At 42.8% G+C, this 27,420-nt stretch overlaps 1 protein-coding gene across 3 annotated transcripts; it reads left to right on the top strand.

Annotated features, from left to right (window-relative positions):
- The first annotated feature begins 1,402 nt into the window (after window positions 1–1,402).
- On the top strand, window positions 1,403–25,709 carry LOC124877524 (carbohydrate sulfotransferase 8-like). Of its 3 annotated transcripts, XM_047380792.1 has the most exons (6): window positions 1,403–1,610; window positions 2,718–2,859; window positions 7,238–7,385; window positions 10,788–10,960; window positions 21,565–21,605; window positions 23,453–25,709. In XM_047380792.1, exons 4-6 carry the CDS (start codon window positions 10,840–10,842, stop codon window positions 24,455–24,457), a joined length of 1,167 nt encoding a protein of 388 aa, XP_047236748.1. In that variant the 5' UTR covers window positions 1,403–1,610; window positions 2,718–2,859; window positions 7,238–7,385; window positions 10,788–10,839; the 3' UTR covers window positions 24,458–25,709. The 3 variants fall into 3 exon arrangements, with proteins under 3 accessions (XP_047236748.1, XP_047236738.1, XP_047236757.1); XM_047380782.1 differs by lacking the exon at window positions 7,238–7,385; XM_047380801.1 differs by lacking the exons at window positions 1,403–1,610; window positions 2,718–2,859; window positions 7,238–7,385 and adding an exon at window positions 7,882–8,505.
- Window positions 25,710–27,420: the final 1,711 nt, after the last annotated feature.

Here is a 27,420-nt window from a genome sequence, read left to right as displayed (position 1 = left end):
GCTCAAACAAGAGATTTTACAGACGTTTCTTCAGAAGATAAAACCTGGTAGGTTTTGTTGTTGTCAGAGGGTCTCATGATCTGATCAGATCAAGCCTCTTGATCGAATCATCATAGGTTCTGTCTTCTGTTCTCCTATGAAACCTCCACCTGCTCCCCAGCTCCCTGCACACCTGCTGCCAGCTCCCAGTGGCTCTGTTACCAGGCAGACACACAGGGCTCTGGGGAGAAGCAGCAGAGAGAAGCAGTAGACAGGATGCACTTGTACACACCTTTGTTGGGACATTGTAATGAACTCCATTAATTTGAATAACTGCATTTATGGCTAACTGGACACTCACCCTAAATCTAACCTGAGTTTAGGTCACTCGTAGCCCCATACAAAAATACTGGTCCACCTCAACAGGACCAGGCGTTAGTCCCTAGTAGGTCCACACACACACACACACACACACACACACAGAGAGAGAGAGAGATACGTCATCTGCTTCAGGCTGCAGTCAATTTACTGCATTAAGAGTTTGCATTTCCGGCTTCTGTTACAAAAATAAAAGCCTGAACAGTTGGCTGTTTTCCTACCTGAACTTCAGAAGCTTGTTTACGGTTTCAAGAAGGTTTCAAGGAGGTTCTCCTATTGGTTTGGATCTGGGAGCATATTCGGAGTGTCATAACAAACCCTGATCTGAGTTCAAAGTAAAAGAAAATAAACCATCATTTGTATTTTATTATAGTATACTATTTACAGAATAAACAAGGTGTTTTGTCAAATACAAAGAAAGTGTATTTATTATTATTATTATTAATAATCAGTCACTGCTCTGATGTCACTTATTCCTCCCGATTTACAACATTTTGACAGAAAGGAAACCAAGAGCAGGAGAAGATCTGCAGCAGGGAGGTGTTCATGCTCAACAGCATGAACCTGGTTTAATCTGGAGACATCAGTTTTTTTGCTTTGATTTGTTCAGTAAAATTAGGTTCTGGCCCATCTTTAAGTCCCACTGTTCAAGAACTGCAGCAGTACTAGAGCTTCTTCTGGAGGCAAGATCAGAAACTGTGTCATTTTATGGAGAACAAGAGAATTAACCTAAGGAACCTCAGCTGCTCTGTGGGGTTTTTAAAAATGATTCTGGACAATCTGTTGGTCCCACCATTTCAGAACCACTGCAGACCCAGAGCTTCTCCTGGAGGCAGCATTGGGTATTGAATTGGACCATGGACCAGAGGAGGAGAACCGGAAAAACGTTCTAAGTTCTGAGAGATTCTGGACCATCTTGAGGTCTCACTGTTTTAAACCTGCTGCAGATTGATGGAAACGACGTGTCAACCTTTATTTTGAAGGCCCTGTTCGTAAACGTGCGGCCAGTGTCGTCTTCTCCTCTGTAACTTCATGATCAGTTTGGTTCGCTGAACTCTAATCGTGGTTCGAAACTTTGGGTTTTATCATTTCGGCACTAGTGGGCTTTGCACCGAGCCAGCACCGGTTCCTGGATTTGTTTCCGGTTTTATCAGGTTTAAAGGGGGGTTAATTCTTCTATTATTGACCCGGAGCTGAGGACTCTGCGGGGAGGGTCCATGCTGGACCCGAAGCTGGAACTGATCCGGATTAAGGTGAGTGTCCGCTCTGGCCAGGTGTTCGATTCTGAGCTATTTAACTATTCTTTCCTCTGTGGTTCTGTCGGTAATTTATTTCTGTAATAAATGATGCTCATATATTAAACACATTTCTTAATCGCAGCGTGAAATATTTGAAGAGTTTTATGAAACCCCAAAAGCCTCCCTCTCCGCCGATTAGAGTATTGCATCAAAATGAGCTTTAGTTACACAGAAACAACAGTCGGAAGTCAAGAAGAGAGCCAACTTAACAGTGGCTCTGCAGAAAGTCATTAACTCATCTAGAAGACTGATCAAAGAGTGCTGTATCCAAGAATATTAATGGAAAATTGGGTGGAAGGAAAAAGTGTGGTAAAAAAGGGTAAAAATTAAATAATTGGGATAATTGTAGAGCTAACCACTTTTAAGTGTTTGAGGGAGATTCAAAAGGCGTGGACTGCAGCTGGAATCCGTCACACCCAGACAAATCCGGGACATGAGCAACTGCTGCCACTGGTCAACTGGAGACAGTGTCAGAAGTGTTTTTTTCTGGGCTAAGGAGACAGAGAACTGGATCGTTGCTCAGTGGTCCAAAGGTCTCTTTTCAGATTAAAGTAAAGTTTGTGTCATGATTTGAGGGTTCTAGTTATTCTTGTTTTCAGCTTACGTTTTGGATCTTGTTTCTGTTTATTATTTTCCTGGCCGTGCTTTAGTTTCTTGTGTTCTAGTTCATGTTCTCCTGATTAGTTTGTATCCTTGAATTTCTGTTTTGCTCGTCACGTTTTTGTTCTCTCTGTCTCTGTTTTGCAATTAGCCTCATTCGGTCCACCTGTACAATGTTAATCGGTTTTGTTTTCCACCGGTACCGTGCTCCATTTATACACCTTCATCCTGTTCTTTCTTCGTGGAAACATTTTGGATCACATCTTCTCTCTTCATGTCATGTCCTGCGTTCATGCCAAGCCTGTCTTGCCTGTCTGTTCATACTTGTTTTTGCAGCCACCTACTGAAGTGAGTTATATTAATTAAAACTATTTAATCACCACCGATGCTTCTTGCTCGTTTGCATTCTGGGGTCATCCGCTACACCACGCCTGACAGTTTGCATTTCATTTTGAAATCAAGGTCCCAGAGTCTGGAGGAAGAGTGGAGAGGTGCAGAATCCAGGTTCCTTGATGTCCAGTGTGAAGTTTTCACCCTGGACGCTTCCTGAACACCTCAGCAGAACCACAGGCTGATCACCTCCAGGCCACGCTACACTGATACAGTAAGTCATGCAAAAGTAGCCCCAACCAAGTGTTGAGTGCATATACTGAATAGTATATGGACAGACGTTTAAGCAGCCCCACATTTCTGTATTAAAATCCTTATTATTGGTCTTATTTAAGATTCTGATTACCAGAAAAGCTAAATTTGGGGGTTTCCTAAGCTGTAAGTTCTAACTAGTCAGTCAGTCATTTTCTACCACTTATTCCATAGTGGGTCGTGGGGAAGCTGGTGCCTATCTCCAGCAGTCTATGGGCAAAAGGCGGGGTACACCCTGGACAGGTCACCAGTCCATCACAGGGCAACACACAAACACTGATTCATACACCTAAGGGCAATTTAGAGAGACCAATTAACTAACAGGCATGTCTTTGGACTGTGGGAGGAAACCGGAGTACCCGGTGAGAACCCACGCATGCACGGGGAGAACATGCAAACTCCATGCAGAAAGACCCCCAGCCGGGAATCGAACCCAGGACCTTCTTGCTGCAAGGCAACAGTGCTACCAACCGTACCACCGTGCAGCCAAGTTCTAACTATAAAAATTAAAATCATTTAACACTTAAAGTATCTCACTCTAATGAATGTTTGTATGAATTTTACATTTTGAATTGAATTAACTTGTCATTGATCTTTAAACTTATTGAAATGCTCAGTCTCAGGTCTCAGCACTCATTCTGATTCAGCCTGCAGGACGGAGCCATGTCATGCACCTGGTTTGCCAGTAGGAAAGGGATTCGGACCTAATGCTGGTCATGTCAAAGAGCTAATCTGCCTTTTCTTTTTTTTTTTAGATAATTTATTTGTTTATTTAACAGGAACAGCTGCAATAAATACTTCTTCTTGTGTAACAGCAACAACCCTTGTCCCTGGCTGGGCTTTAAGGATCCAAACAGAAACACATAACTTGCATAAAATACAAAGAATATAAACACCAGTAGACTGCTGATGAAACCGGTGAAATATATTATAAATAACAGGATAAAATAATAATGGACATCATGGTGATTATATCCAAATAAAGTTGACATGTTTGCTGAAGCCTCTGATTTGTGTCTTCAGGACCTTGAATTTGAATGTTTTTATTTTAATAGCGAAACGTTCCTCTGGCGTTCCCTCTCTTGTTCCTCTGGTGCTCCTGTGATGTTCCTCTGGTGTTCCTCCCAATGTGAACATTGTTCTGAATTTTGTTGACCTTCAGCTTGTCACCAATTTACTGTTGGATCCTTTCACCAGCTCACAGTTTATTTTAGAAACAGACACTTAAAGCAGGTTTGCTAAAAGAGAAACATCTTAAAGTCTTAAAGATTCGTGTATTTTTAGTTTTTGGGCAGGATTAGACCTGGTTTTGGAATCCAGGTGAGAAATGATAGGTGAGAAAATCTCTGCCATCGGCGCTGTGCCACTTCTATATGAGACCATTCAGATGCAGTTAAAGTGCAAAATATTGGCTTTAATTTAGCAGGTTTAATGGAAATATTATATAAAACTGTGAGGAACAAAAGTCTCTTTTTTTAACAAGAGGACCGTTTCAGGGTTTGGTGTTATTTTACTACTACTACTACTACTTCTTTATTTATAACGCACTTTAAAACAACCACAGCTGCAACACCTCACGCATAAATCAAATTAACATTTAAAACATAAACAAGTTAAAAGGACCGGGTTAAAAACAACTGTAAGATCAAAACAATAGAAACAGGAGTAAAACACTAAGTCTCAGACTGTGCCTAACGCCAAGGAATAAAAGTGCGTTTTAAAAATGAACAGTGAGGGGGCATGTCTAATGTGCAACGGGACATCATTCCTTAGGGTGGGAGCAACGACACTAAAGGCTCTGTCCCTTTTTAAAAATAACACCAAACCATCCAACATCTACCTTTGTTTCTATAGAGAAACACAATGCTGGTATGTTCAGGGTCAGATGATTGTTTTGGAGCCGCTGCAGCTCAGAAATTATGTGTGTGCTGCTGCCTGAGGGCTTTCTGTAGATCATCTGCACACATTTGGCAGCTGACTCTCTTACAACGTGCCTGATGAAAAGCTGGGACTCCGTTCCACACAGCATGGTCATCCTGAAACACAGCGTCATCACTAGCTTTGGATAGATGGAAGAAGAAACGATCTAAGCCAGAAGGATGATCTGCAGGAGGAGCAGGATTTTCTCTGTAGGGATCTTTTATCCTCACAGCTGAAAATTACGGAGCATCCCGAACGCCTCACAGCTCCTGCTGACGTGAGAACTTACATCAGATCAGCTGTGAGAACCCTTGACCCTTCTAAGACACATGAACAGACCTGATTATGGTCCATCTCTGCTGACCAGAACCAAGGCACCAGTTCGCTCTACAGAACCTGTCAGAGAGTTCCTGCTGAGTTTCAAAGGAGGTGCAGTTTCTCTGCAGCAGAAAAACTTTCACAATATGACTCTGTGTTGCCCTTCACAGAGTGGTCTCAGGTGGTCTCAGGTGAACCCGACTCAGAACATCTCAAGCTCTCTGTCTGCTCCCTGAAAACACAGGAGAAGGTTTCATGTCCTGTTTCAAAGGAATAAACTCAGCTCCTTCAGGACTTCTCAGGCGGATAATTTCTCCTCACTGACTGTTTGTCTCAGTGAAACATGATCCGACCTATTTATGGGATCGTTCATCAGTGAGACGTCGTCATGGTGCTCTGCAAACTGCAAACATGTTTCTGCAGGCCTTGAATCTGCAGAGAACAGATTCAGGCCAAGATTTTGAGTCCTGTTCTGATTCACAGCCTAAAGGTCAGCTAGTCTTTTGTCTATAATCGGACTTTAGTTTTTTTTTTACTGGAGGTCTCATGTATCCAGAACCCCAGGTTCTGTCTTATTTCCTTCTTTGACTGAAACCAGAGGAGACCCGTTCTTACACAAGACAGGAGTGTAAACCTGCTTTATTTCACTGAAAGTGAACTGGTTCCTTTCGCTGCTGCTGCTTCAAGCTGATTGTCTCGGTGACGATCCAGAAGAAACCTGATCCCCTTACCCAGACCGAGCCCCCCTCCACCTGCACTATCAGATTATTAGGGTATTTATGGAAGGCAGCATCAATAATCCATGAAGGAGACACGTTGAATTCCTGCAGGAGGACATCTCCTTCAGGATGGAGGAAACCATCTGTCAGCTTCAGTTTATCCTGATCCAAACACACCAACACCTGATGATGATGATGAGGGTAAGTTTTAGAGTTCTCAGGAGTAACTAACTCCCCATGGTCCATGGTTTAAATGCAACGAAAGGGATCAGAGAAGGGTCTGCGAGAAATTTTGGACCTAAACCATCATGTTTCCAACGTTTAATCTGTGAAACTCCAGAACCACTGAGGAGAGTCCACCTAAGCTACCAATGCTTCAAACACTCCTTTCTGTCTAAACGTACTCTGAGTCTGGACCAGTAAAGCTGTTTCAGAACCGGCGCTGGAACACATCTGTCTGCTGTTTCCTACTCTTAAACTGATCCAAACCTACAGACTAGTTTCTACATGTACGGCCCTCGTGTCTCAGATCTGAGCTGACTTTAAGTTTTATGGGAGAACGTGTGTGTGTGTGTGTGTGTTTTTTTTTTACTTGGGATCCTGCAGAGCTGCTGTGGGTCAGAGGCTATTCCTGTTTATCAGATTAGTTAATTATTGAACATGAAACGCTTCCAGAAGCCCTGCAGGAGAACCTAATAAACAACTTGTGTGGTCAAAGAAATCTGGCGAACAACACAAACTAGCAAGAAACCGCAGCTATAAAAATATGAGATAAACATCTTTTATTTCCTAAAGAGATACATTTAAAACAAAAAATGAAGAATCATGAAGAGAATTTTGTGGAAAAAATTGAACTACATCCATTAAAATGATGCCAAAGGTCAAATTATAGGAAAGGGTTAAACTAGAAATATTAAAACATTTTCCTAACAAGTCATAATAAAAAGATATAAATTATCTAATTCAGATGACTATGTTTTTGCTTTATTCTCCCCATGGATGTTTTATGTTTCTGCTGCTGTCTAGTAATAACACATGGATACAATGGGAGGTTTAATTTAAAGAAATCTTAAAATATCCTGAGTTTCTCTGTTGGTGGTTCTTCATGCCTTTCCTTTGTAGATTTCCCCTTTTAGTGTTCCTCCATAGATCTTTCTTTTAAAGGTTGTCCTTTGAAGTTTTTCTCCATAGTGTTTCTCCACAGGTTTTTTTTCTGTAGTGTTCTTCTGAAATGTTCCTTCTTAGTGTTTATTGGACAGAAACTCTGATGGTCTCTGCCTGCTGTGATGTTTCTCTGTTCGTCATCAGCTGATGGGTTTAACTGTGTTTGATGGTTTTTATCAAGGCGTCTTAGCTTCAGTCATAATACCGCTCCATCTGCAGAACCTGGACGGGACTGATGGTTTCTTGTTGATGTCGCTCAGCGAGGCATTCTCCTGATGGATGATGTTGGACTGAGCTGTCGGTCTGCAGGAATCTGAGCCACTCCAGACAGATACTGATCTAAAAGAGAGATCAAAACCCTTCAAAGGTCAGCAACAGCTCATCAGTTTGACTCAAGGTTTACAGCCATGTTGTTTCGGTTTAGCTCCTGATAAATTAGTCAGTCAGTAAGTCATTTTCTACTGCTTATTCCATAGTGGTTCACGGGGGAGCTGGTGCCTATCTCCAGCAGTCTATGGGCGAGAGGCAGGGTACACCCTGGACAGGTCGCCAGTCCATCACAGGGCAACACACAAACAACCACACACACTCCTAAGGGCAATTTAGAGTGCCCAATTAACCTAACAGTCATGTCTTTGGACTGTGGGAGGAAGCCAGAGTACCCGGTGAGAACCCACGCATGCACGGGGAGAACATGCAAACTCCATGCAGAAAGACCCCAGGTTGGGAATTGAACCCAGGACCTTCTTGCTGCAAGGCAACAGTGCTACCAACTGCGCCACCGTGCGCCAATTAATTAATCAGTGATGGGCTCCAGCTATGCAGTAATTTATCTTTAATTTTTAACTGTCCATCTGGTCGAACACTAAAATAACTTTGACTTCTGTCAGATTTCAACTTATGAAATGTAGATTAAAGTATTTCTCCATCATTCAGCCCATGCATACAAGTCTGCTTTAATATCGGATTTCTGTGATCATCCTTTTCCTCAATGGTAAAAGGTTTGGATTTCAGTATCGGGAATCTTTAGGCTGAAGTTGGACTTCAAGGACAGACTAAAAGTCCGTTCAAGCAGATTTAATGGTTAACAACTGCAGGCCAGGTTGCAGAAGCGATGTGCACATGGATCAGATTTCAGCTCCTCCTTTTCTGTATTTGCTGATAAAAATAACCTGAAACACTCTATCTATAAATATGTCCCTGCTGGGCTCCACTCCAGTTGATGGAGCTACAGCCAGGACCGCTGTTGGACCGAGGAGGAGATTGGATGGGAAATCAGGGTCCACCCAACAAGCTCCACAAAACACAAGAAACACCCTCAATGTGTCTGGGAGCAGTTTCAGGGATAGAACCAATGTTTTGGGAAGAACTTTAAATCTTATCGGACCTAAGAAAGCCGGAAACGCAGAGGAACGTCTGGGAACGGATCATCTGGAGACCAGTCCTGGAATTTCTATGCTGAGGGATTCCTGGACAAACAGAAGAAGGTGGAATAATGAAGACATTAGGGGTTAGTTGACTTTCACCCTCCTGATATCTTAACAAATCAGCTCCTGATAGCAGCAGAGCTATCAGATCAGGGTGTGTGTTGATATGATCAACAGTTTCCTGCAGCTGCTGCTGTGTGTCTGTTATTTGCTCATTATCTCTAACAGGAGGTACAGCAGATCAGCCAACCAGCTGACCATCGGTTGTTTTTGTGTTCTTCAGAAATGAGGCTCGGATCTGGAGTTTAAAGTTCGGAAAGTATCTACACACAAAACCCCACAATGTAAATAAAACAGAGACATCACATGTACAGAAGTATTTATAGCCTTTGACATGAAGCATAAAATTATGCTCAGGTGGATCCTGTTTTCATTGATCATCCTTGTGATGTTTCTACAGCTTAACAGGAGTCCACCTGTGGTCAATTCAGTTGATTGGAATGGATTTGAAATGGTGCACACCTGTCTGTCTTAGGTCCAGAGCAAAAACCAAGCATGAAGTCAAAGGGAATGTCTGTAGACCCCATTAGACTGGGGGTCTCGAGGCACAAATCTTAGGAAGGGTACAAAAACATTTCTGCTGCTTTCAGGGTCCCAATGAGGACAGTGGCCTCCATCATCTGTAAATGGAAGACATGTTCGACCAACCAGGATTCTTCATGGAGAACCCGATGGCCACTCTGTCAGAGCTCCAGCCTTGCTCTTTCAAGAAAAGAAGAACCTTCCAGCAAGACAACCATCTCTGCATCATTCCACCAATCAGGCCTGTATGGTAGAGTGGCCAGATGGAAGACACTCCTTAGTAAAGCCTGAGGTTAATCTTTCAGTAGGAAAACGACCCCAAGCTCACAGTCAACATATCAAAGGAGCGACTTCAGGACAACTCTGTGAATGTCCTTGAGGGGCCAAGCCAGAGCCCAGATTTGAATCTGATCTAATGCCTCTGGAGAGATCTGAAATGTCTGAAAATGTTTCCCATCCATCCTGATGGAGCTTGAGGAACAGGGCATAACTACTCAAAAAGAGGTGGGCCAAGCTGGTGGCATCATGTTCAAGAAGACTGCTGTAGTTACTGCCAAAGGTGCAACAACAAAGTATTGCGCTAAGGCTGTGAATACTTACTGTATGACCAGTGACTTGCAAAGGTATTCATCCCCTCTGCATTTTTTCATGTTTTGTTGTCTCACAACCTGGAAGTACAACGAACTGTTTGAGAGTTTGCACCATTTCACCTACAGAACATGTCTACAACTTTGAAGATGTATTATTTTTTTTATTGTGAACCAAACAACAAATAGGACAAAACAGAGAACTTCAGCTTACATAACTGTTCACCCCCCCTAAAGTCAGTACTTTGTAGAGCCAAATTTTGCAGCAATTACAGCTGGAGGTAACTTTGGATAAGTCTCTGAGCTCGCCACATCTTACCAATGGGATTTTTGCCCTATTGTCAATGCAAAATTGCTGCGGCGACTTCATGTTGGAAAGTTTTTGCTTGTGAATAGTGATCTTCAAGTCTAACCACAGATCTTAAATGGGTTGAGGTCTGGACTATGCTTCGGCTCATTGTCCTGCTGGAAGGTAAACTTCTGTCCCAGTCTCAAATCACAGGCAGATTGACAGGTTTTACCCAAGAATATCCCCACATCTGGCCACTCTTCCATGAAGCCCAGCTCTGTGGAGCCTAATGTGTTCCTACATATATGTGGATCTCTGCAGCTCCTCCAGGGTAACCTTTGGTCTCTGTGCTGCCTCTGTGGTTAATGCCCTCCTTGACCGGTCTGTGAGTTCTGGTGGGCGGCCCTCTCTGGGCAGATTTGTTGTGGTACCATGTGCTTTAAATTTGAAGATAATGGATTTGATGGTGCTACATATGCACATGCCAGTATTTAGTTTTTGTTTTGTTTTTTTATATATATTTTTCTCATTTTATTTCACCAACTTAGGCAATTTTTTGCAGACCCATTACATAAAATAAGATTACAGGTTAAAATGTAACAAAACAGGTAAAACGCCAAGGGGGTGAAAACTTTTACATGTGAGTTCTTTGTTTTTTATATTTTTGCAAACACTTCAAAAATATTTTTGTCACATTGTCATTATGGGGTGTTGTGTGGAGAGTTTTGAGGGAATAAATGAATTTAATCCATCTTGGAAAAGGCTGTGACACTGTTGCTCAGACATTCAGCCACGTCTCCTCTCTGACCTGAGTCGTCTGATCCAACTTTCTGATGTTTGGATGATGTGATCCATTTTTAACCTCCTACCTCTTGTTTCGTCAGGTTCTGCGGCTGATCTGGGACCAGCCTGCTGGATTGTAGGCCTCTGAGGAGTATGACGCCTCCCCACTCACAGCTCTGCTCCCTTTGGTGTGTTCTTCTCCTTGGAGTCGGATCACTGCTGCTTCTGGTCCACCTGCAACACCTCACTGACTCCGTGCCGCAACAGAACACAGGTCAGTGTTGGCGGATCAGCTGTCGCCAGCTGGTCTGGGGTCAGTTTCAGTGGGGCTGTGAAATCTGAAACGTCTTCATGTTTATTAAATGATTTATTTCCTACACCATCATCTCCCTCTGCTGTTATAACTATATGATTCCTGTACTTTGTACTTGCACAGGAAAATCTGTACACTACACATCCACATGCTCGCTTTGTGCAAGCCCACGTGCTTGGGGCGTGTACATGTCTGCACATCACTGCTAAATAGTGTCTCTGTTTTTCAACGGGATCTGTGGTTGGATCATCAGATTCATCACATCTTGATGGTTTTCCTCCTCTTGAGGTTCAGAAAATCTGCAGGAGTTCACACAGTTTGGTTCTCATAAGAGCATAAAAACAGGCAGAAACTGGACCAAGGGTTTAGACCCAGCACCAGCAGCTTAAACTAGAAGCTAAAGTTAGAATCATCCTAAATATTGTGTTAAAAAGAAAACAGTTTTTACAAGTCTTCTCAGATGGGACCAAAACAACACTCAGATCCATACAGGAACTCGATAAGCATCAATCTAGAGGCATGAAATCTAGGAGAGCATCCGTAGGTGATCTTTTAAGAGTAAAGATGGTGTATGAAACAAACTGCAGCAGCTCTTATGGAGCGGGAACACCTTGGAATCGTGGTCCAAGATGTTCCTGGTCTGCCCAGACATGCTGGTTTGTCGGGGGTCGCAGGGGGCTGTTGCCTATCTCCAGCAGCCATTGGGTGAGAGGCAGGATACACCCTGGACAGGTTGCCAGGTGTCCATCACAGGACAACACAGACACACAAGACAAATGACCATAAACACACATACACACGCCTTACATCTGATAATTGTGCAGTTCTAAATTTTAAAAGCAAGTCATTCAAAGCCTAAGGAAATGCAGGAGGATTGTTCCCATCCTGGATGCTGGACTCTGTCTGATAAAAAATTACTGAGGGATGAAGGTAAACAAGGAGGTACAGAAATCTGAGTAAGATCTTCAGCTTTGCATTCAGAGGTTGGTAGTTTTAGTGTTTCTCAGATCAGAGATACAGACTGAAGGACTACAAACTCCTCAAGGTAGTCCTGATGCTGCAACTGAAGTTTCTAAGCTCTTTAAGTAGGCCACCTGATAGCAGGGTGGAGCTCGGCAGGTCAGTGTTTCTACGTGTGTTTTAAGCTCCAGGTCCAACCTCCTCTGTTCAGACCTGAACTCTCACATGAACTCCCAGTTTTCTCTCCTGAACAGAACAACAACTCCCCAACTCCCTCTGTGGAGTTGGACTGCATACAAGACGCCAGTAATCCGGGGGAAAGTAAACAGTGTGGCGGTATGTGAAGCTGCGTGTTTGTGCTGCATTTGTTGCAGCAGCATCTCACTCTGGAACAGTCTGCAGGTCCGATAAAGCTTGGGTGGCCGATCGTTGTTAAACACTGCAGCTGTTTGTTTTGTTTGAAAGAAAACTGCAGCTCCAGATGCATGACGGTGATTGGTCGGCTGTTCATTCGGTTTTTGAAACAGTTATCAGCTCACGTCTGATCAGAAAGATTCCTCCACTTATCCTGAAAGTCCAAACATCTGACCTGTCCTCAGGCAGCAGATGGACGCCCACTGGAACCTGCTGCTTCCTAATCTGCTGCTGCAGATTCACACAAAGTTTCTACTCAGAACAGAAACAGAACGCGTTTCTGCTGCACCCGGGTCAGAACCTTATCACAGGGAGAAATTCTTATACGTAAATATTCAGTTTGTTCTAATGTCTGGCAAAAAAAATACCGTCCTGTTTAATTACAGATTTTGATTTTAGTTTAATTTGTCATTTACCCCTTCCAGATTTTTTTTAATATCACACAAATGTGACCAAAAGTAACAGGAAAAAGCAGCTTATACATCAAATTTAATTTATTATGGGAAAGAAGCTATCCAAATCAACCTGGTCTAACCTCCTTGTTAAATCATGAAATAACTTTAATTAAACACATTTATTTGGCTTCAGTAATACCAGCCTCACCCAGACTGACTACAGGTACATCTAACAAAAATATCGTGAAAAAGTTCAATATTTTTCGTCACTTATTTCAGAAAGTGAAAATCATTTTATTTAGATTCATTACACATAGAGTGAAATATGTCAAGCCTTTATTTTTTGTAATTTGATAATTATCGCTTACAGATAATGAAAACACAAAATCCTGTGTCTCGGAAAATCAAAATATAGCAACCATTTTAAAGCGTATTCAAGAAAAGTTGACTCAAATGAAAAAGAATGGAAGAAAAGGGTGCAGCGCAACAGTGATATCCGCACCCTTGAGAGGATTGTCAAGCAAAATCCATTCAAGAATGGCTGGAGTCAGTGCCTCTAAAGCAGGTTTGCACAGATGAATCCTAGACATGAGCTACAAATGTTGGATTCCTTGTGTCAAGCCACTGCTGAACCAGAGACAACATCAGAAGAGTCTGACCTGGGCTGAGGAGACAAGGAACTGGTTAGGTTGTTAGGTCCAAAGTTCTCTTTTTAGATTAAAGCTAAGTTTGCATTTCATTTGGAAATCAAGGTCCCAGGGTCTGGAGGAAGAGTGGAGAGGCCCAGAATCCATGTTGCTTGAAGTCCAGTGTGAATTTTCTACAGTCAGTGATGATTTGAGGTGCCGTGTTGTACACCATAATCTGTCTTTTCATTTGCAGATGTAGATGACCTGGAAATCTATCTGCCGGTTACCCCTAACTCACCAATCAGTTTCAAATAAATAGAAAGCTGCAAATGAATAGACGGCAAGCAATGGGTTTGATGTTAACTGCTGGTTCTGGTCTACTGGGTTTTCTGAAGTCCATAGTCAATGCAACCATCTACCAGGACATGTTAGAGCACTTCATGCTTCCTTCTGCTGATAAGCTTTATGGAGATGCTGATTTAACTTTCCATCAGAACTTGGTCATGTCCCATACTGCAAAAGGTTTCAGAAGCTGGTTCAGTGACCATGATGTTCCTGTGCTCGACTTGCCAGCAAACTGGCCGGACCTGAACCCCGTAGAGAGCCTATGGAGTATTGCCAAGAGGAAGATGAGAGACACCAGACCCAACAATGCAGATGAACTAAAGGGTGCTATCAGAGCAAACTGGGCTTCCAGTAGAACCACAGGCTGATCTCCTCCATGCAACACGCATTGATGCAGTAATTCATGCAAAAGTAGGCCCAACCAAGTATTGAGTGCATAGAAAATAACATACATATCAGAAGCCTGACATTTCTGTTTAAAATATTATGTTTCATTGATTTTATGTAATATTCAAATATTTTGAGAGACTGAATTTTGGGTGTTTATTATCTATCAGCCATAATCATCAAAACTACAAGAAATAGAGGGTTGAAATATTTCACTGCATGTGCAATTAGTCCTTATGATATGTAATTTTCACTTTCTAAAATGAGTGACAAACAATCTTGAAAGTTTTCATGATGTTCTAATTTTTGAGCTGAACTGCCAGGTCTTAAATTGGCTGAAATTGACTCAAAGATCTCAAACAGCAACACAATTGTCACAATTTAAAAAAATAAAAATAAAATTCAAGAACTGATCAGAAAGAAATTGTACTCAGGTTAACTGTAATGTTGACTGACCTCAGCAATCTGACCTGTCTGCAGACGTTTCACACCCTGACCAAGACTACTGAAAAGGTCTTCATTAAATTGAGCTAAAATAATCCTTTATTCCACAGACTGAGCTCCTGTAACTGTAAAAAGGTGTGTCAATACATTTCAAAGTCATGTTTTTTAAAGTTGGAACTTGTTGCTGCTTCTGATATCTGATTGCATGTCTCAGACTTTCAGTTCAGCCAAAAAGATAACCGGATCCTTGTTATTAAGTTGTGGAAGAATAATAATTCTATTTTAGCCTTGGTATGGAAATATGCCACAAACACACTTGTAGTAATGCCTGGGAACTCTCAGTGGTGGACTTAGAGAGGCAGGAACCAGCACTAAGTGAGAGCTCAGTCTATGTTATCAGTCCTGTGCGAACACGATTAAAATACGCTTGCTTCCTTCTTGTCTTTCCTTTGTGCATCTGCTGCAGATCCAGTTCATCTCCTGCAAAATTACCTTTGCGCAGTTCAAAGTAAAGTACCATCAGAAACTATAGGAACACTGATCGATTGGCCCCATTTTCCTTAATTTTGGGTGATGAGCCGATACTTGCAAGTATCTTGTCTTGCAAGTCTACTTGTCTAACCTGTTGTGCAAGTTTTTTTGTTTTTAAAATGTGAAATGAAAGACTCAAGGCACTGCAATGATCCAAATGTTTCATGTTTGTTTGAGAGCATTGCCTTATGTGCAGTTAAAACACATTTGTATTGTTTCATGGGTACTGTTCAGTGTTTTCCAATAAAATAAGAATGGGACATTGATGGTGTATTTTAACCTTATAACACCTGACAGTGTCAGTTATAAAAAAAAAATTGGTAATTGGTCACACTTTTTAAAAATCAATGATCAGCCAGAAAACTGCAATTGGTGCACCTTAATCAGAAACCCAACACGTGTAACACGGTCAGCATGGAGACGGAGTCCACCAGCAACCCCCCAAAGGAAAACAGCTAGTCCTTCCTTAAGTTTATATTTTAGAGCAACAGAGAGACATCTGATAAATCTTTCTTCAGAAAATTGAACTCTAAACCTTCATTCCCACTTCCCTTTGTTATTTTTCGTTAAGAAGTTAGGTTTCATGTTTCTTAATTAAAAGCCAATTCATACGACACATTAAAAGATGAATTCCTTTTTTTACCCAAGTTGCTAAGAACTAGAACCAAGCTTTTTCTGGCCGGGACATTTTATACTTCACAGGAGCCTTCAGGAAATGCTTATACGTCCCTCCTACTGCAGCATTTACATGCAATAGTTTTTGGAGAAAATGTTCTTGTCCAGTCTTTTTTGTAACTGTTCTGTCCTGAACCTTAAAATTTAACCTTCTAACTGAGGCCCGTAGTATCTGAGATGGAGTTCCTGAGTTTTTACTCTGATTCAAGGTGTTATTCTCACTGGATCGCTGCAGATGTTCTGTTCTCTTTCTACCGAATATGGTTTTGATGCTGTTAATCTTGCTCAGAACGGGTCTCTGTAGTCTACCCCTAAGCTGCAGGTATTCACAGTTCGGTCCTGATACATCTGGTGAAGGTCTTCTTCATGACGACGCCTCTGTGACCTACATCATCCTGTCCTCTCTTCACTAGCATTTTAATCTGTATGATGTCACTCCCTGTGCTGACCAGTCTGTTTGGAGATAGCGGCCTGGACGTATGGACACCGACCTCATGTTAACGAGAGAAGAAGAAGCTTTATACCTCCTGCTGTTGGTCAACATCCACAGACTTCATCTGGAACATCATCATCATCAAGAGCAGAGAAACCCCGGAGGTCAGGGGTAAAGCACGGAGGTGTGAGTGCGTTTAGTTGGGTGTGGATTCAACTGTAACATTGAGCATCATTGTGTAGGACAGACGGTGGTTAAGGTGAGGAGATCTGACCTACAAAACAGAAGCATGAGCTTATCTCTGCAAAGAGAAGCAAAACTAGTGTCTCCAATCAGAAATTGGACTTAATAGGAACCATCATACTCTTGCTCTGCAGCAGACCTGAATAATTTAGCCACTTTGAACTGAGCAGGTTAAAAAACCTCCAGAAGATGAATTTACGTCCTCCTGCTGGAGCTTTGATAAACTTAAAACCTCTAAGCTGCTACTGGTCCTCTGGGAGCTGAGCAATGAATAAAAGATGAAGAATCACCAGAACAGATGTGGTTTGACAGCAGCTGGATGACTTCAGGAGGATCAGCTAGAGTTCAGCCAGAGTTCAGCAGGTGTAGGAGGCGAGCTGAGCAGCTGCAGGGAGGACGGATTTAAAGCTGACTCACAGATTCGGGTCGGAGATGTGTGTAACTGAAAGCAGCAGTGCTGATGTGAAGCATCTCTCTGTGAGATATCTGCAGCGTCATTAAGCTGCTGTCCTCATATCTTCACGGTTAATGAAGCTGCTGCAGCAGATGGTCCTGAGCCTGCAGCTCCAGCTCCGTCTCTGATTCCAAGCTGAGTCCGATCAAAACCAGAACTCTTAATTTACTCCACAAGTTCATCACACTCTCTCTTCTCCACCTCGTTATTTCAGTTAGTTTAAATGTTGCGAGAGATGAAGAGTAGGATGAGGATAAACTACCTGACATGATGAGGATGAGATATATCAGCAGGTCCGCAAACTCGGACCAGGACCAGGAAAAGAAACGGACCTGAAAATACCCCGAGCTGGAACTGAACGATGAATCAGTTGTAGCATCAGTTGTAGTCCAAAATCTCAGGGTCCTCAAACATCTGAGCTCCAAGTCTACGTTCAACAACCTACTAAATCTTCTGTAATCGACTGCAGGATGTTCAAGCTGGAGCAGGAAGCAGATGAAGCCTCCTCCCAACAGAGCGACGCTGCTGGGTGGAGGTGTGGATGAGATAAATTTGTGGAGGAATTCAGGATCACGATTTATGAAGGAGCAGATAGGTGTTAATCAGTCAGATTTCAGCCTTAGATCTAGTTAGATGGATCTGCAGGTTCTGTTTGGGTCTTGTAGGAAATTTAAATGTGGAGCCAACTCACAAGGTTCCAGCACAAATTGTGAAGATGATCTACCAGTTCCCTTTAAAACCAGAGAGCTAAAATATTAATATAATTCACGGAGCATCAAATCTGATGTTTTTTCATGAGTTTGAGCTTAGGTTTTATGGTTTAAACCCAAGACATCAGAAAATTATGGAAACAACCTCAGTCAGATGTAAACTGTAAAACGTCCTTTGTTTTTGTCACCTCTAGGTGTAATTGCACATCGGTCTGTGCGCTGAGGAGCAATAATTGCATGCGAATCACCTAAGGGGCACTTCCATTCTCACTAAAATAGAAAACTGTGCTGTATCAGCAGATTAATTCCTAACACGTTGATGATTCCTAAGGTGGACAAGTTGTAGACAATCACACATGTCCATAGATGGCTGCGTAAAGCTGCGCGTTATTGTGGGACAATGGCTTTGGCACAGCTGGAGGATGGAAGACGTTGGAGGGAGCGTTTTATTCAGAGGTCGTACTGACCTGCTGGCACATGATGATGCATGGCTTATTAGCTGCTTTAGATTGCCCAGGGCATGGACCTGGCTTCAGTGTTACAGAGGGAAACCAGGAGGAATCGTGCGCCTACCAGTTCAAGTTCTCATTACGCTGCGGTCCTTTCAACCGGAGCTTGTCAGAAGGAGCGGACTGACAGGTCGGGTATTTAACAGTCATCCCTGAGCCGGGCTATGCCAGCCATATGGGTCGGCCTCATCCATGTGTTGCTCAGAAATAGAAAGTTCCCCTAAACTGTGGCTCTCATTTGCAGCGAGGAGCTGATTTCTGAATGTAATCAGAACTATAGACTACAGTGATACTGCTATTTGGGCCCCATCTGGAAGTCAATATGAATTTATGAATAGAAAGCATTTTCATTCAATATATGTGCAACCTATTTATGATGCACTAATGCAGTGGCACGTTGGCTTCCTCAACTCATGATTCCTTTTATAATTATAAGTGTTGGAAACAAACCCTTGTGTTGGTGTGGGGGCTTGAACCATCTTGTTGGTGTGCCCGCTGAGACTCCCAAACTGAACAACACGCAACTGCTCTGTTCTGGATATTTCTGCCATTTTTTAAGGAGAAATATTATTGTGAGAGCCAAGATATGAACTGGTATGAATTTATAACTTTGTACACTTTTTGATACCAGCGACAATGGCTTGTTAAGTTCGAAGAGACGTTTTGTTCCGTTTAAAGCGGACCAAAAGTAGCAAGAGTGAATCCACCTGCATCTTTATGAACATACCTTTTGTCAAGCTGCGGCACTCTTTGTTCTCCCATTGTCTGAGAAAAACACGGTCCCCGTCTTCATTTGCCGTCCTCAGCACAAACTCAGCCATAATTTCGTCCAATGCTTCATCCACGGTTTAAAACTTTTTTTGGGAAGCCATTGGGCTTAAAAAACCAAATAATCCAACACGAGAAAATATTTTTTAAAACACATACACGCTCAGTTGCATAATCGGTTCTGCCCTGTTTGAGCTCGATGTGGATTTTTGAAATACGCGCCGTTACGCATGCCCATAACTAGATGGGAAGAATTCCACAAATGACGCCTCCTTTTCATCCTTAGAGCCAGTAGAATAAAGTTATCTCCAAGTCTTTCACGTCAATCCCATCAATCAGGAAGAAGAGGCCGAGACTTCCGGTGGCTCCATTTTGTAGGGTGTGTTTACTTTCTGATTCAACTGCATGTAGTTTTAACTGTTTGGTGTTCGTAGAAATGGTTTATATCGACTTTTAGCCAAGATTCTGATGTTTCAGAGGATACCACACATGTCTGTGTTTAACTAAGGGAAGTTTGAGCAATAAACATAAGAAAACAAATCCTGGAGCTTCCCCCGTTTGCTGGGGGGTGGGGCCTAAGTTTAATTATTTCTTGTGCGGCTTGGTACCAATTGATCCACGGACCAGTACCGGTCCGCAGCCCAAGGGATGGGGACCACTGATTTAGAGTACTTCACATAGTGTGTGTGGTGACAGTCTTCCTAATAGAAATGGGAGGAATATTCACGTCATTATAATGATCAGCATTGAGCTGTAATTAAGCTTAGTGCAGCAGTTAGTGCCGTGTGGATTTGATGCAGATATTGTAGAACTTTATGGGTTCGAGCCAAAAAAGGTTTTATTTCTTGTCAGATTTGAGTCGCTGATATCATTCAAGAAGTTATTATTTTGCTTTAATTCAGTACAAACATCCCTCATGGTATGTAAACACAGCTTCTCGTTTTTCTGCCAACAGGAACCAGTTCTTTGACTGTCACAGCACCGTTGCCATGGTTATTTACACACGTGATCGGTGACTTCCAGCTATTTATACTACTTTTCATATGTATTTAGGGCCAGGGACTGGGCGGTCCAAGTGCCATGTGCAGCTACATCAAATCCACTGCAAATTAGGATGTATGAAGGCTACATGTTCGGTGACGTGTCTACGCACATTTTCGTACAGTTTTTTTGTGCACAGCAAATTTCTCCCTACAGCAAACTTTTAGTATGAAAGCTGCGCACTCTTTCGTACATGAGGCCCCTGGACTTTAAACTGGATTCTTAGATATTTCTAAAAGTTTCTGGTACTTTTGATAAAGTTGGTCTCCTAGTATTTCAGGTTTGTGCTGGAGCCCAAAAATGTGCAACACAACAGTTGGAGCAGAACATGTCCAACTGGGACATGTGGAGAAGAGCATGTGCAGCTGAACATGTGAAGCTTGAACATGTTCCTTTGTGCAGCTAATAGAATACGTGCATCTAGAACACATTGATAGAACAGGTGGAGCAGAATATGTGTAGCATAATTCAGGGATTAAAACATGGGTATCAGAACATATCAAATAGAACGTAGAGCAGAAAACAAGGTGCAGAATATTTGGAGTAGAGAAGAACGGAACATGTTCAACATAACATGTAGAGTGAAACATGTGCAGCAGAACATGTGCAGCAGCATGTGGAATAGTTCAGGTCTACCAGAGCGTTTGGCGCAGAATGTGACAAATTGAATATGTGGACCATAATACAGGGTGCGGGATATATTGTATAGAGTAGAGCAGAACATGTGCAGCTGGAACTAGTGGAGCTGGAACATGCGGAGCAAGGAATGTGGAATAGAACATGTGGAGTGTGACATGTGGAAATTAAAATCTGCAGCTGGTAAATGTGGAGCTGGAACGTGGTTATGGAACATGTAGAACCGAGCATGTGGAGTGTGTGATGGAACTAGTGGAGATGGAACATGTGGAACAACCTGTGGGTGATGAAGGTCAGACCTCAGTCAACTCTTCCTTTGATGTTGGTCCGATCAGTGGCACTGCTGGACTTTCAAAAAGAGAGGAGGTAGTTCTGTTGTTCGGGGGTATGTTGCAGTGGATGGGTTCTGCCCGGATGAATCCTCCTGAGGAATATGAGAGGTATCCACCCTCCTCATCCTCTCTATCTATGTTTTATTGATGTTCACCTCATTAATATTTTACACTCTGCCAGTGTGAGTGGAAAGTATCATGAGAGAGATGTGAAGAAGCTTTCAGGGATTCTGTGTCATCATATCACTGAAGCAGCAGAACCTCTGCAGCTTCATCTTTATTTTATCAAAACGGCTCACTGGCTCTGAACCAGAACCTGAGGGCTCACAGACAGATGGTCCAACATCCATCACAGAGATCTGTAGAGCTACAGTTACAACTCTGCACAGCTGTGGCTTTAAAGATGCTTTTAGACTCAGAAACAGGACAAGTCCAGGATCAGAGCAGGAGGTCCAGATCAAATCAGAGGACTGGATCAGAGCAGGAGTAGAGGAGTATTCCCAGTCGAGGAGAATCACAGCAACAACTGTGGAAACAGCTCCATGGAGATGAACTTCTGAAAATACATGAAACTAAAATAGTTCTGAGTTCATATGTCCTTCAACTGGTAGTTCAGCTCTTCCATGGGTTCTGTTCAACATTCTGTTCTGCTGTTTCAGGCGTTCCTGTTCTGGAGGCTCCTGAATGGCCAATGGAGAAGGTGAGTATGGTACCACAGCGTCACCTGCTGGACACTTGCATCATTACAGCCGCCACACAAAGAGCACACATCAGCAGCTAATAAATGAAGATGGAAACAGTGATAGACATAGAGGTTATAATCTATTAATACAGATATAAAAATCTATAATCTTAGAACTCTTAAAGTTCTTCTCCCAGCTAATATTTCACCACGGGACAAATATAAATGGACATGAACAAATCAAATAAACACAAATCTAAAATTTGGTTGAGTATAGATAAAAATAGATGTCAAAAACAAATGTTTAGCCACATTATGAGGTGAAAACGGTCCAACATACAAAATGTGTAAAATTACATCACAGGATGACAAAACCTATGTTGCTAGCAGAATGAGATTTATGGAGTGGTTAAATAATCTGTCCTTTTGACCTGAAAATGATCACAAAGTAGGAAGGAACAGAGGAGTGAGTGACACACAGCATTGGTTGTAACTGGCTGGCTAACTGCTGTTATTGAGTAACTTAGTTTACAATCACTTCATTCAGTCCTATTATAAGACGCAACAAAGGAAAATAGTCACGCTTAGCCTATTCTTGTTAGATTTGTAGTAATAAAGACGGTTTCTGAGCTGTACATGTGAAACAAAATTAAATTTAAAATTATTTTTTGTCGAAAAGTTTGCTGTGTAAACCTGAAATATCTGCTCGGTTTATCAAGATATTGTTTTTTGCAAAAGTGCTCTGACGTCTTCAAACATGTCTGCTTTCTCCCTCCCTCGCTTCAGTAGTATGTGTGAAACTGTTTCAGTAGTCCATGTAAGAGCAAATTCAGAATAATGTCCCTAACGACCTGTCATAATTTGGACACAGCCTGAGGTTGTTTAAATCAATTTAAAAAATGATTTAGTCTTTAAACACAAAAACACCACAAAAAAGGAATTTGTTTGCTGAACAACCATCATCCCATCTCACATAATCAAAATGAGTACAAATGATAACATACCAATCTGGCTCGGCAGGCAGTCGGCTGCTCAGTCAGCTACTCAGTGGGGCCAATCCTCCTGGTTTTGTGGCTCATACACCCCCTCATGTGTCCAGAAAACAGCATCAAACTCCTCTTTTTTGCTCCTGGCCTATCCTTGTGGTATCCTGGCTGTAGTTTTTGTCATTACTCTCTTTTTAGCAGAAATTCAACAGATTAGCTAAAGCAGAGCTTCCTTCTTCCCATAACGGGAGGCACTGGGGGGCATTGTAACGATCCCCCCCAGTTGCAACCTTAGGTAGGTTTTCACTTCCTCCAATTCTCTGTGATATTTTTGTTATTTTTCTTCATAACCAGTAGACCATCTGTTTAGCTGGTGTCAAAACTGAGTTCTTGTTTAAAAATACACAATTTATTAGAGAGGCTCCCAGTGGTAAGAGAAGGGCTTTAAGGTTACATGCAGAGAGGAGTGAATGCTGAGCTGTGCAGATTCATCCCTGAGCTCAATAAATGGATCCGTCTGTAAATCAGAAACTGATGTAAGTGTAATGATGTAAAGCAGATGTCTGGTTCTGGTTCTGCATTCCAGGTTCTAGCTCTATCCTCACTCTGGTTATTGAGTTTCAGCCCTGAGTTTCAGGCCCAAGATGCAGCCTCACTCTGGTTCTGGTTCAGATTCTGGTTGTAACTTTGGTATTGGGTTTTGGTTCTGGGTCTGTGTTTTAGGTTCCGGCTACAGCTTCACTCTGGTTTGGGTTCAGATTCTAATTCTGACATTGGTAATGGTTCTGGTTCTGTGTTTTAGATTCCGGCTGTAGCCTCGCTCTGTCAAGATGCAGCTGGATTCTCTAGTTCTGATTCTGGTTCTGTTCTGTGTTTCAGCTTCCAGTTGCAGCCCGGCAGGCTAATGACATCCCAGCAGGACTTTTCCCTATGTCTCCGCCCATCCTCCGCCTTTGTTCTGACCCATTGGTCGGCATCAAGCAGCCTGTCACTAAGCGCCGCAGGAAGCAGCTGCTGAAGAGCGCCCTCTCTGGAGGAGAGGAGTCGCTGCAGCAGCGGAGGACACTGGAGTCTCGCCGCCACCTGCTGACCGCCACCTGCTCCAGGTTCCACCCGGTCCACAGCATACGGAGGGCAACACTGCAGCAGGTATCCCGGATTTATGTGGAGGACCGGTTCCGCCTGCTGTACTGTGAGGTGCCCAAAGCTGCCTGCTCCAACTGGAAACGGGTACTGATGATGCTTGGAGGTAGAGCCCACTCCATACAGGACATTCCTCATGATATGGCTCATTACAGCAACCAGCTTCGGCGGCTGGACAGCTATGATCGGGCCGGTATTGCTGAGAGACTCCGATCATACACCAAGGTTCTGTTCACCAGGGAGCCCTTTGAGCGACTTGTCTCAGCCTTCAGGGACAAGTTTGAGAGTCCGAACTCATACTACCATCCTGTGTTCGGACGGGCCATTATTTCAAGATACCGGGCCAATGCCACAGGGTCTGCTCTGAAAACCGGCGCCGGTGTCACTTTCAGGGAATTTGTTCAGTACCTGCTGGACATGCATAGGCCCGTTGGGATGGACATCCACTGGGAGCAGGTCAGCAAGCTCTGCAGCCCTTGTCTAATCCCCTACAACTTCATTGGGAAGTTCGAGAGCCTGGAGGAGGATGCTAACTTTTTGTTGCACAGCATCGGAGCACCGGACAACATCACCTTCCCCGACTTTAAAGATAGGAACCCGCTGGAAGAACGGACCTCGTCTAGAATCACTCGGGAATATTTCTCCCAGCTGAACGGCACTGAGAGGCAGAAGGTCTTTGAGTTTTACTACAGGGACTACTTGATGTTCAGCTACCCCAAACCATTCCCAGATCTGCACTGATTTCCACCCTTAGGGACGGTCTGGCCTGAGATTGGCTCTGAGCCCAGAACTGGACTGTTTCCAGATTTGCACTGAGGTCTGCCTCCAGGGATGGTCCAGGCTGAGACCTGGTCTGAGTCTAGAACTAGACTGTACCCAGACTGGCACAGAGGTCTGCCTTCAGGGACTGGTCAGTCCGTCTGAAACCTGCTCTGAACCCAGAACCAGATGTTCCCACACCTGCACTGAGGTCTGCTGTGACTTGCAGGCAAGTTCGATCTGACAGCAGCTCCAATTCTGGACCTGGATCAAGGTAAAGGTTGATGATCAGATGGATGGATATTTAACCAAACTAGCCGATGAAGCTGCAATGAACCATTTAAACGTGCTGATACGGATCAATGATCCGTATCAGCACGTTTAAATGGATCATTGATCCATATCAGCTGATCAGAAATTTGGATTGGGCCTCTGACTTGTGTGTTTATCTGGACTGAACATGTTGCTGTGAGATCATTAGGCTTTAATTGTGAATCATTAGGTTGGTTCTGCCACTGATCAGTATCCTTCAGGAAGATTCAGAGGTTTGGACCTGGAGCTAAGCCAACTGCGTGCTGCCAGTTCAGACTCATTTGGACATGAAGCTGCTCCAGGTTCTGTGAAATTCACTTTTGATTCCTCTGAGACTGATTTACCTCTGACTGCAGGTAAAACCTGAGAAACTTCATGGAAAAACCGGATCTGAACTGTATGAACCCGTTCTGTTTGTTTGCGTTTTTCCTCCCAGCTTTAACACTGCCGTCACAACACCACGCGACCTGAGTCTGTTTTTAAAATGTGCAGCTTGTGTTGTTATCCTGAAACTCTCCCCTTTTAACACCCGGATGTCTTCCACACAGCCAACCCATCAGAGACATAAAGCTGGTGGTTCAGTTCTGTTTCAAACATCTAGTCCTCAAAACTCTGGTTCTCCAAACTTATAGGGAATCAAGGGTTCTCCAGGGTTTCTCAGGGTCTGTTAGAAATTTTCTTTGGACTCTGGATGCTTTAATGCTCAGCTTTTGTCCAGTCCTGGAACCTGAATCATTTGATTAGGTTAGCTTAGCCTATTATGGTTTACATCACCATTCAAATATTGAATGTGGTGTTTTAAGTTTTTATTTTTACATGAATGTATCTCATAAAGGGCTGCACAGTGGCGCAGTTGGTAGCACTGTTGCCTTGCAGCAAGAAGGTCCTGGGTTCAATTCCTGGTTGGGGGTCTTTCTTCTTCATGGAGTTTGCATGTTCTCCCCGTGCATGCATGGGTTCTCACCGGGTACTCCAGCTTCCTCCCACAGTCCAAAGACATGCCTGTTAGGTTAATTGGTAACTCTAAATTGCCCTTAGGTGTATGAATGAGTGTGTGTGTGGTTGTTTGTGTGTTGCCCTGCGATGGACTGGTGACCTGTCCAGGGTGTACCCTGCCTCTTGCCCATAGACTGCTGGAGATAGGCACCAGCTCTCTCACAACCCACTATGGAATAACCGGTAGAAAATGACTGACTGTATCTCATAAATGTAGGATCAACTGTTGGATTAGATTTCTTACACAGTGGGCTTTTTTCCTCTTTCTGCACTGTTAACGTTATATTTTTTCCTTTGAGATTATTGATCTGCAAATAGAATAAAATAAGAAATAAAGCAGTGGTTATGTTTATGCATTTGGCAGATGCTTTTTTCCAAAGCAACTTATAAATGAGGATATAACATTGTAGTTAATTTCAAAAAGTGCTGTCCAAACTTTTCCCATAAGGGTCAAAATTGTGAAACTGAGATCGCTGGCAGGCCTTAAAAGTGATTGATTTATAAGAAATAAAAACAGACAATTAAATTTGTTGTGACATTTGTTGTATTTTTATTCGCTCAATAATATTCTAAGATTGTCCTTTTTCTGGAACTCTGTGTTAAATTTGACTCCAAATGTAACACAGATTTATGATCTATTTAAGATGCTGAACTGAGATAGAAAAGATGTTTTGAAGATCTAAACCCTGTCCTCATCAGTAAATCAGGAGATCAGGACAGAGAATCAGTCTGTGTGTTGGAGGTGTCGAGGCTCGTGTAAAGGTGACGGATTATTTTTCAGGGTATATGAAGTTCTGGTTTGGACTTCTCAGTCTCCTTATGTTTCAGCAGGGTCTGCCTTCACTTCATGCCTCAGGGGGAAGCAGACTTCCATCCTCCCCCATCTTTGTCTGGTGAGGTCTCAGACGACCCCCCAGGATCCCCTGCAGAGACACCCCCCACCCCCACAGACAAATCCAGGACCTGCTTCATGTGTTTATCCACACAGACGGAACCGAAGTTCCCGCTCCTGTTCTGGAACAGGATGTTCACCATCACCACCATGTGTATCAGAAAGGAAAGCTGCTTCAACACGTTGTTTCCTTGCATGAACTATCGCTGTGTTTTCTTTTTAACATCACCATGGTTACGACACAGCTCCTCCTCTTCCTCTGTGAGACGCAGGCTGCAGCGGGTTTAGCAGATATTTAGATGTTTAAGTGTGTAACTAAATGAAATTAGCTGCAGGGTTTTTTGCCCTTTTTATTTAGTGAAAATGTTTGTTTAATCAGAGCGATGAAGATGATTCTGCTTCTCTTACTCGTTAAAGAAGATATATCAGGCAAAATCCACTTTTTTTTTGAGCTCTTAAAAACATTTTTGTGTATTCTGAGTTTGAAAGTCTCTGAAATTTTTAATTTAGTCACTTCAGATCCTGCGATGATATATTTAGATGCTTTTTGGGTCAAATTTGGTCAGTCTGTTCAGATTTTTCCATTTTCTATTACGTTTTGTTCTCTATTAGGTCACAGTATTTTCTGTTGAACTTCTAAAGCATGGACTTCCGGCTAACCAATCCAGCGAATCCGCCATTTCTTCTCTCGCAGTGTTCTTGTAGTTCAAGTTGAAGAATGCCGAAGCAGCAAACGGAAAAATCT

This window comes from Girardinichthys multiradiatus, chromosome 2 (assembly GCF_021462225.1).
Source record: "Girardinichthys multiradiatus isolate DD_20200921_A chromosome 2, DD_fGirMul_XY1, whole genome shotgun sequence".
Lineage (NCBI taxonomy): Eukaryota > Metazoa > Chordata > Actinopteri > Cyprinodontiformes > Goodeidae > Girardinichthys > Girardinichthys multiradiatus.
This window is presented reverse-complemented; position numbering and strand designations above follow the sequence as displayed.

Excerpts from the sequence above, each read along its gene's own strand:
- LOC124877524 (XM_047380782.1), top strand. The coding sequence starts at position 10,840 with ATGACGCCTCCCCACTCACAGCTCTGCTCCCTTTGGTGTGTTCTTCTC. Across the intron at positions 10,961-21,564 it reads CGTGCCGCAACAGAACACAG|GCGTTCCTGTTCTGGAGGCT; the intron begins GTCAGTGTTGGC and ends CTGCTGTTTCAG. Across the intron at positions 21,606-23,452 it reads CTGAATGGCCAATGGAGAAG|CTTCCAGTTGCAGCCCGGCA; the intron begins GTGAGTATGGTA and ends TCTGTGTTTCAG.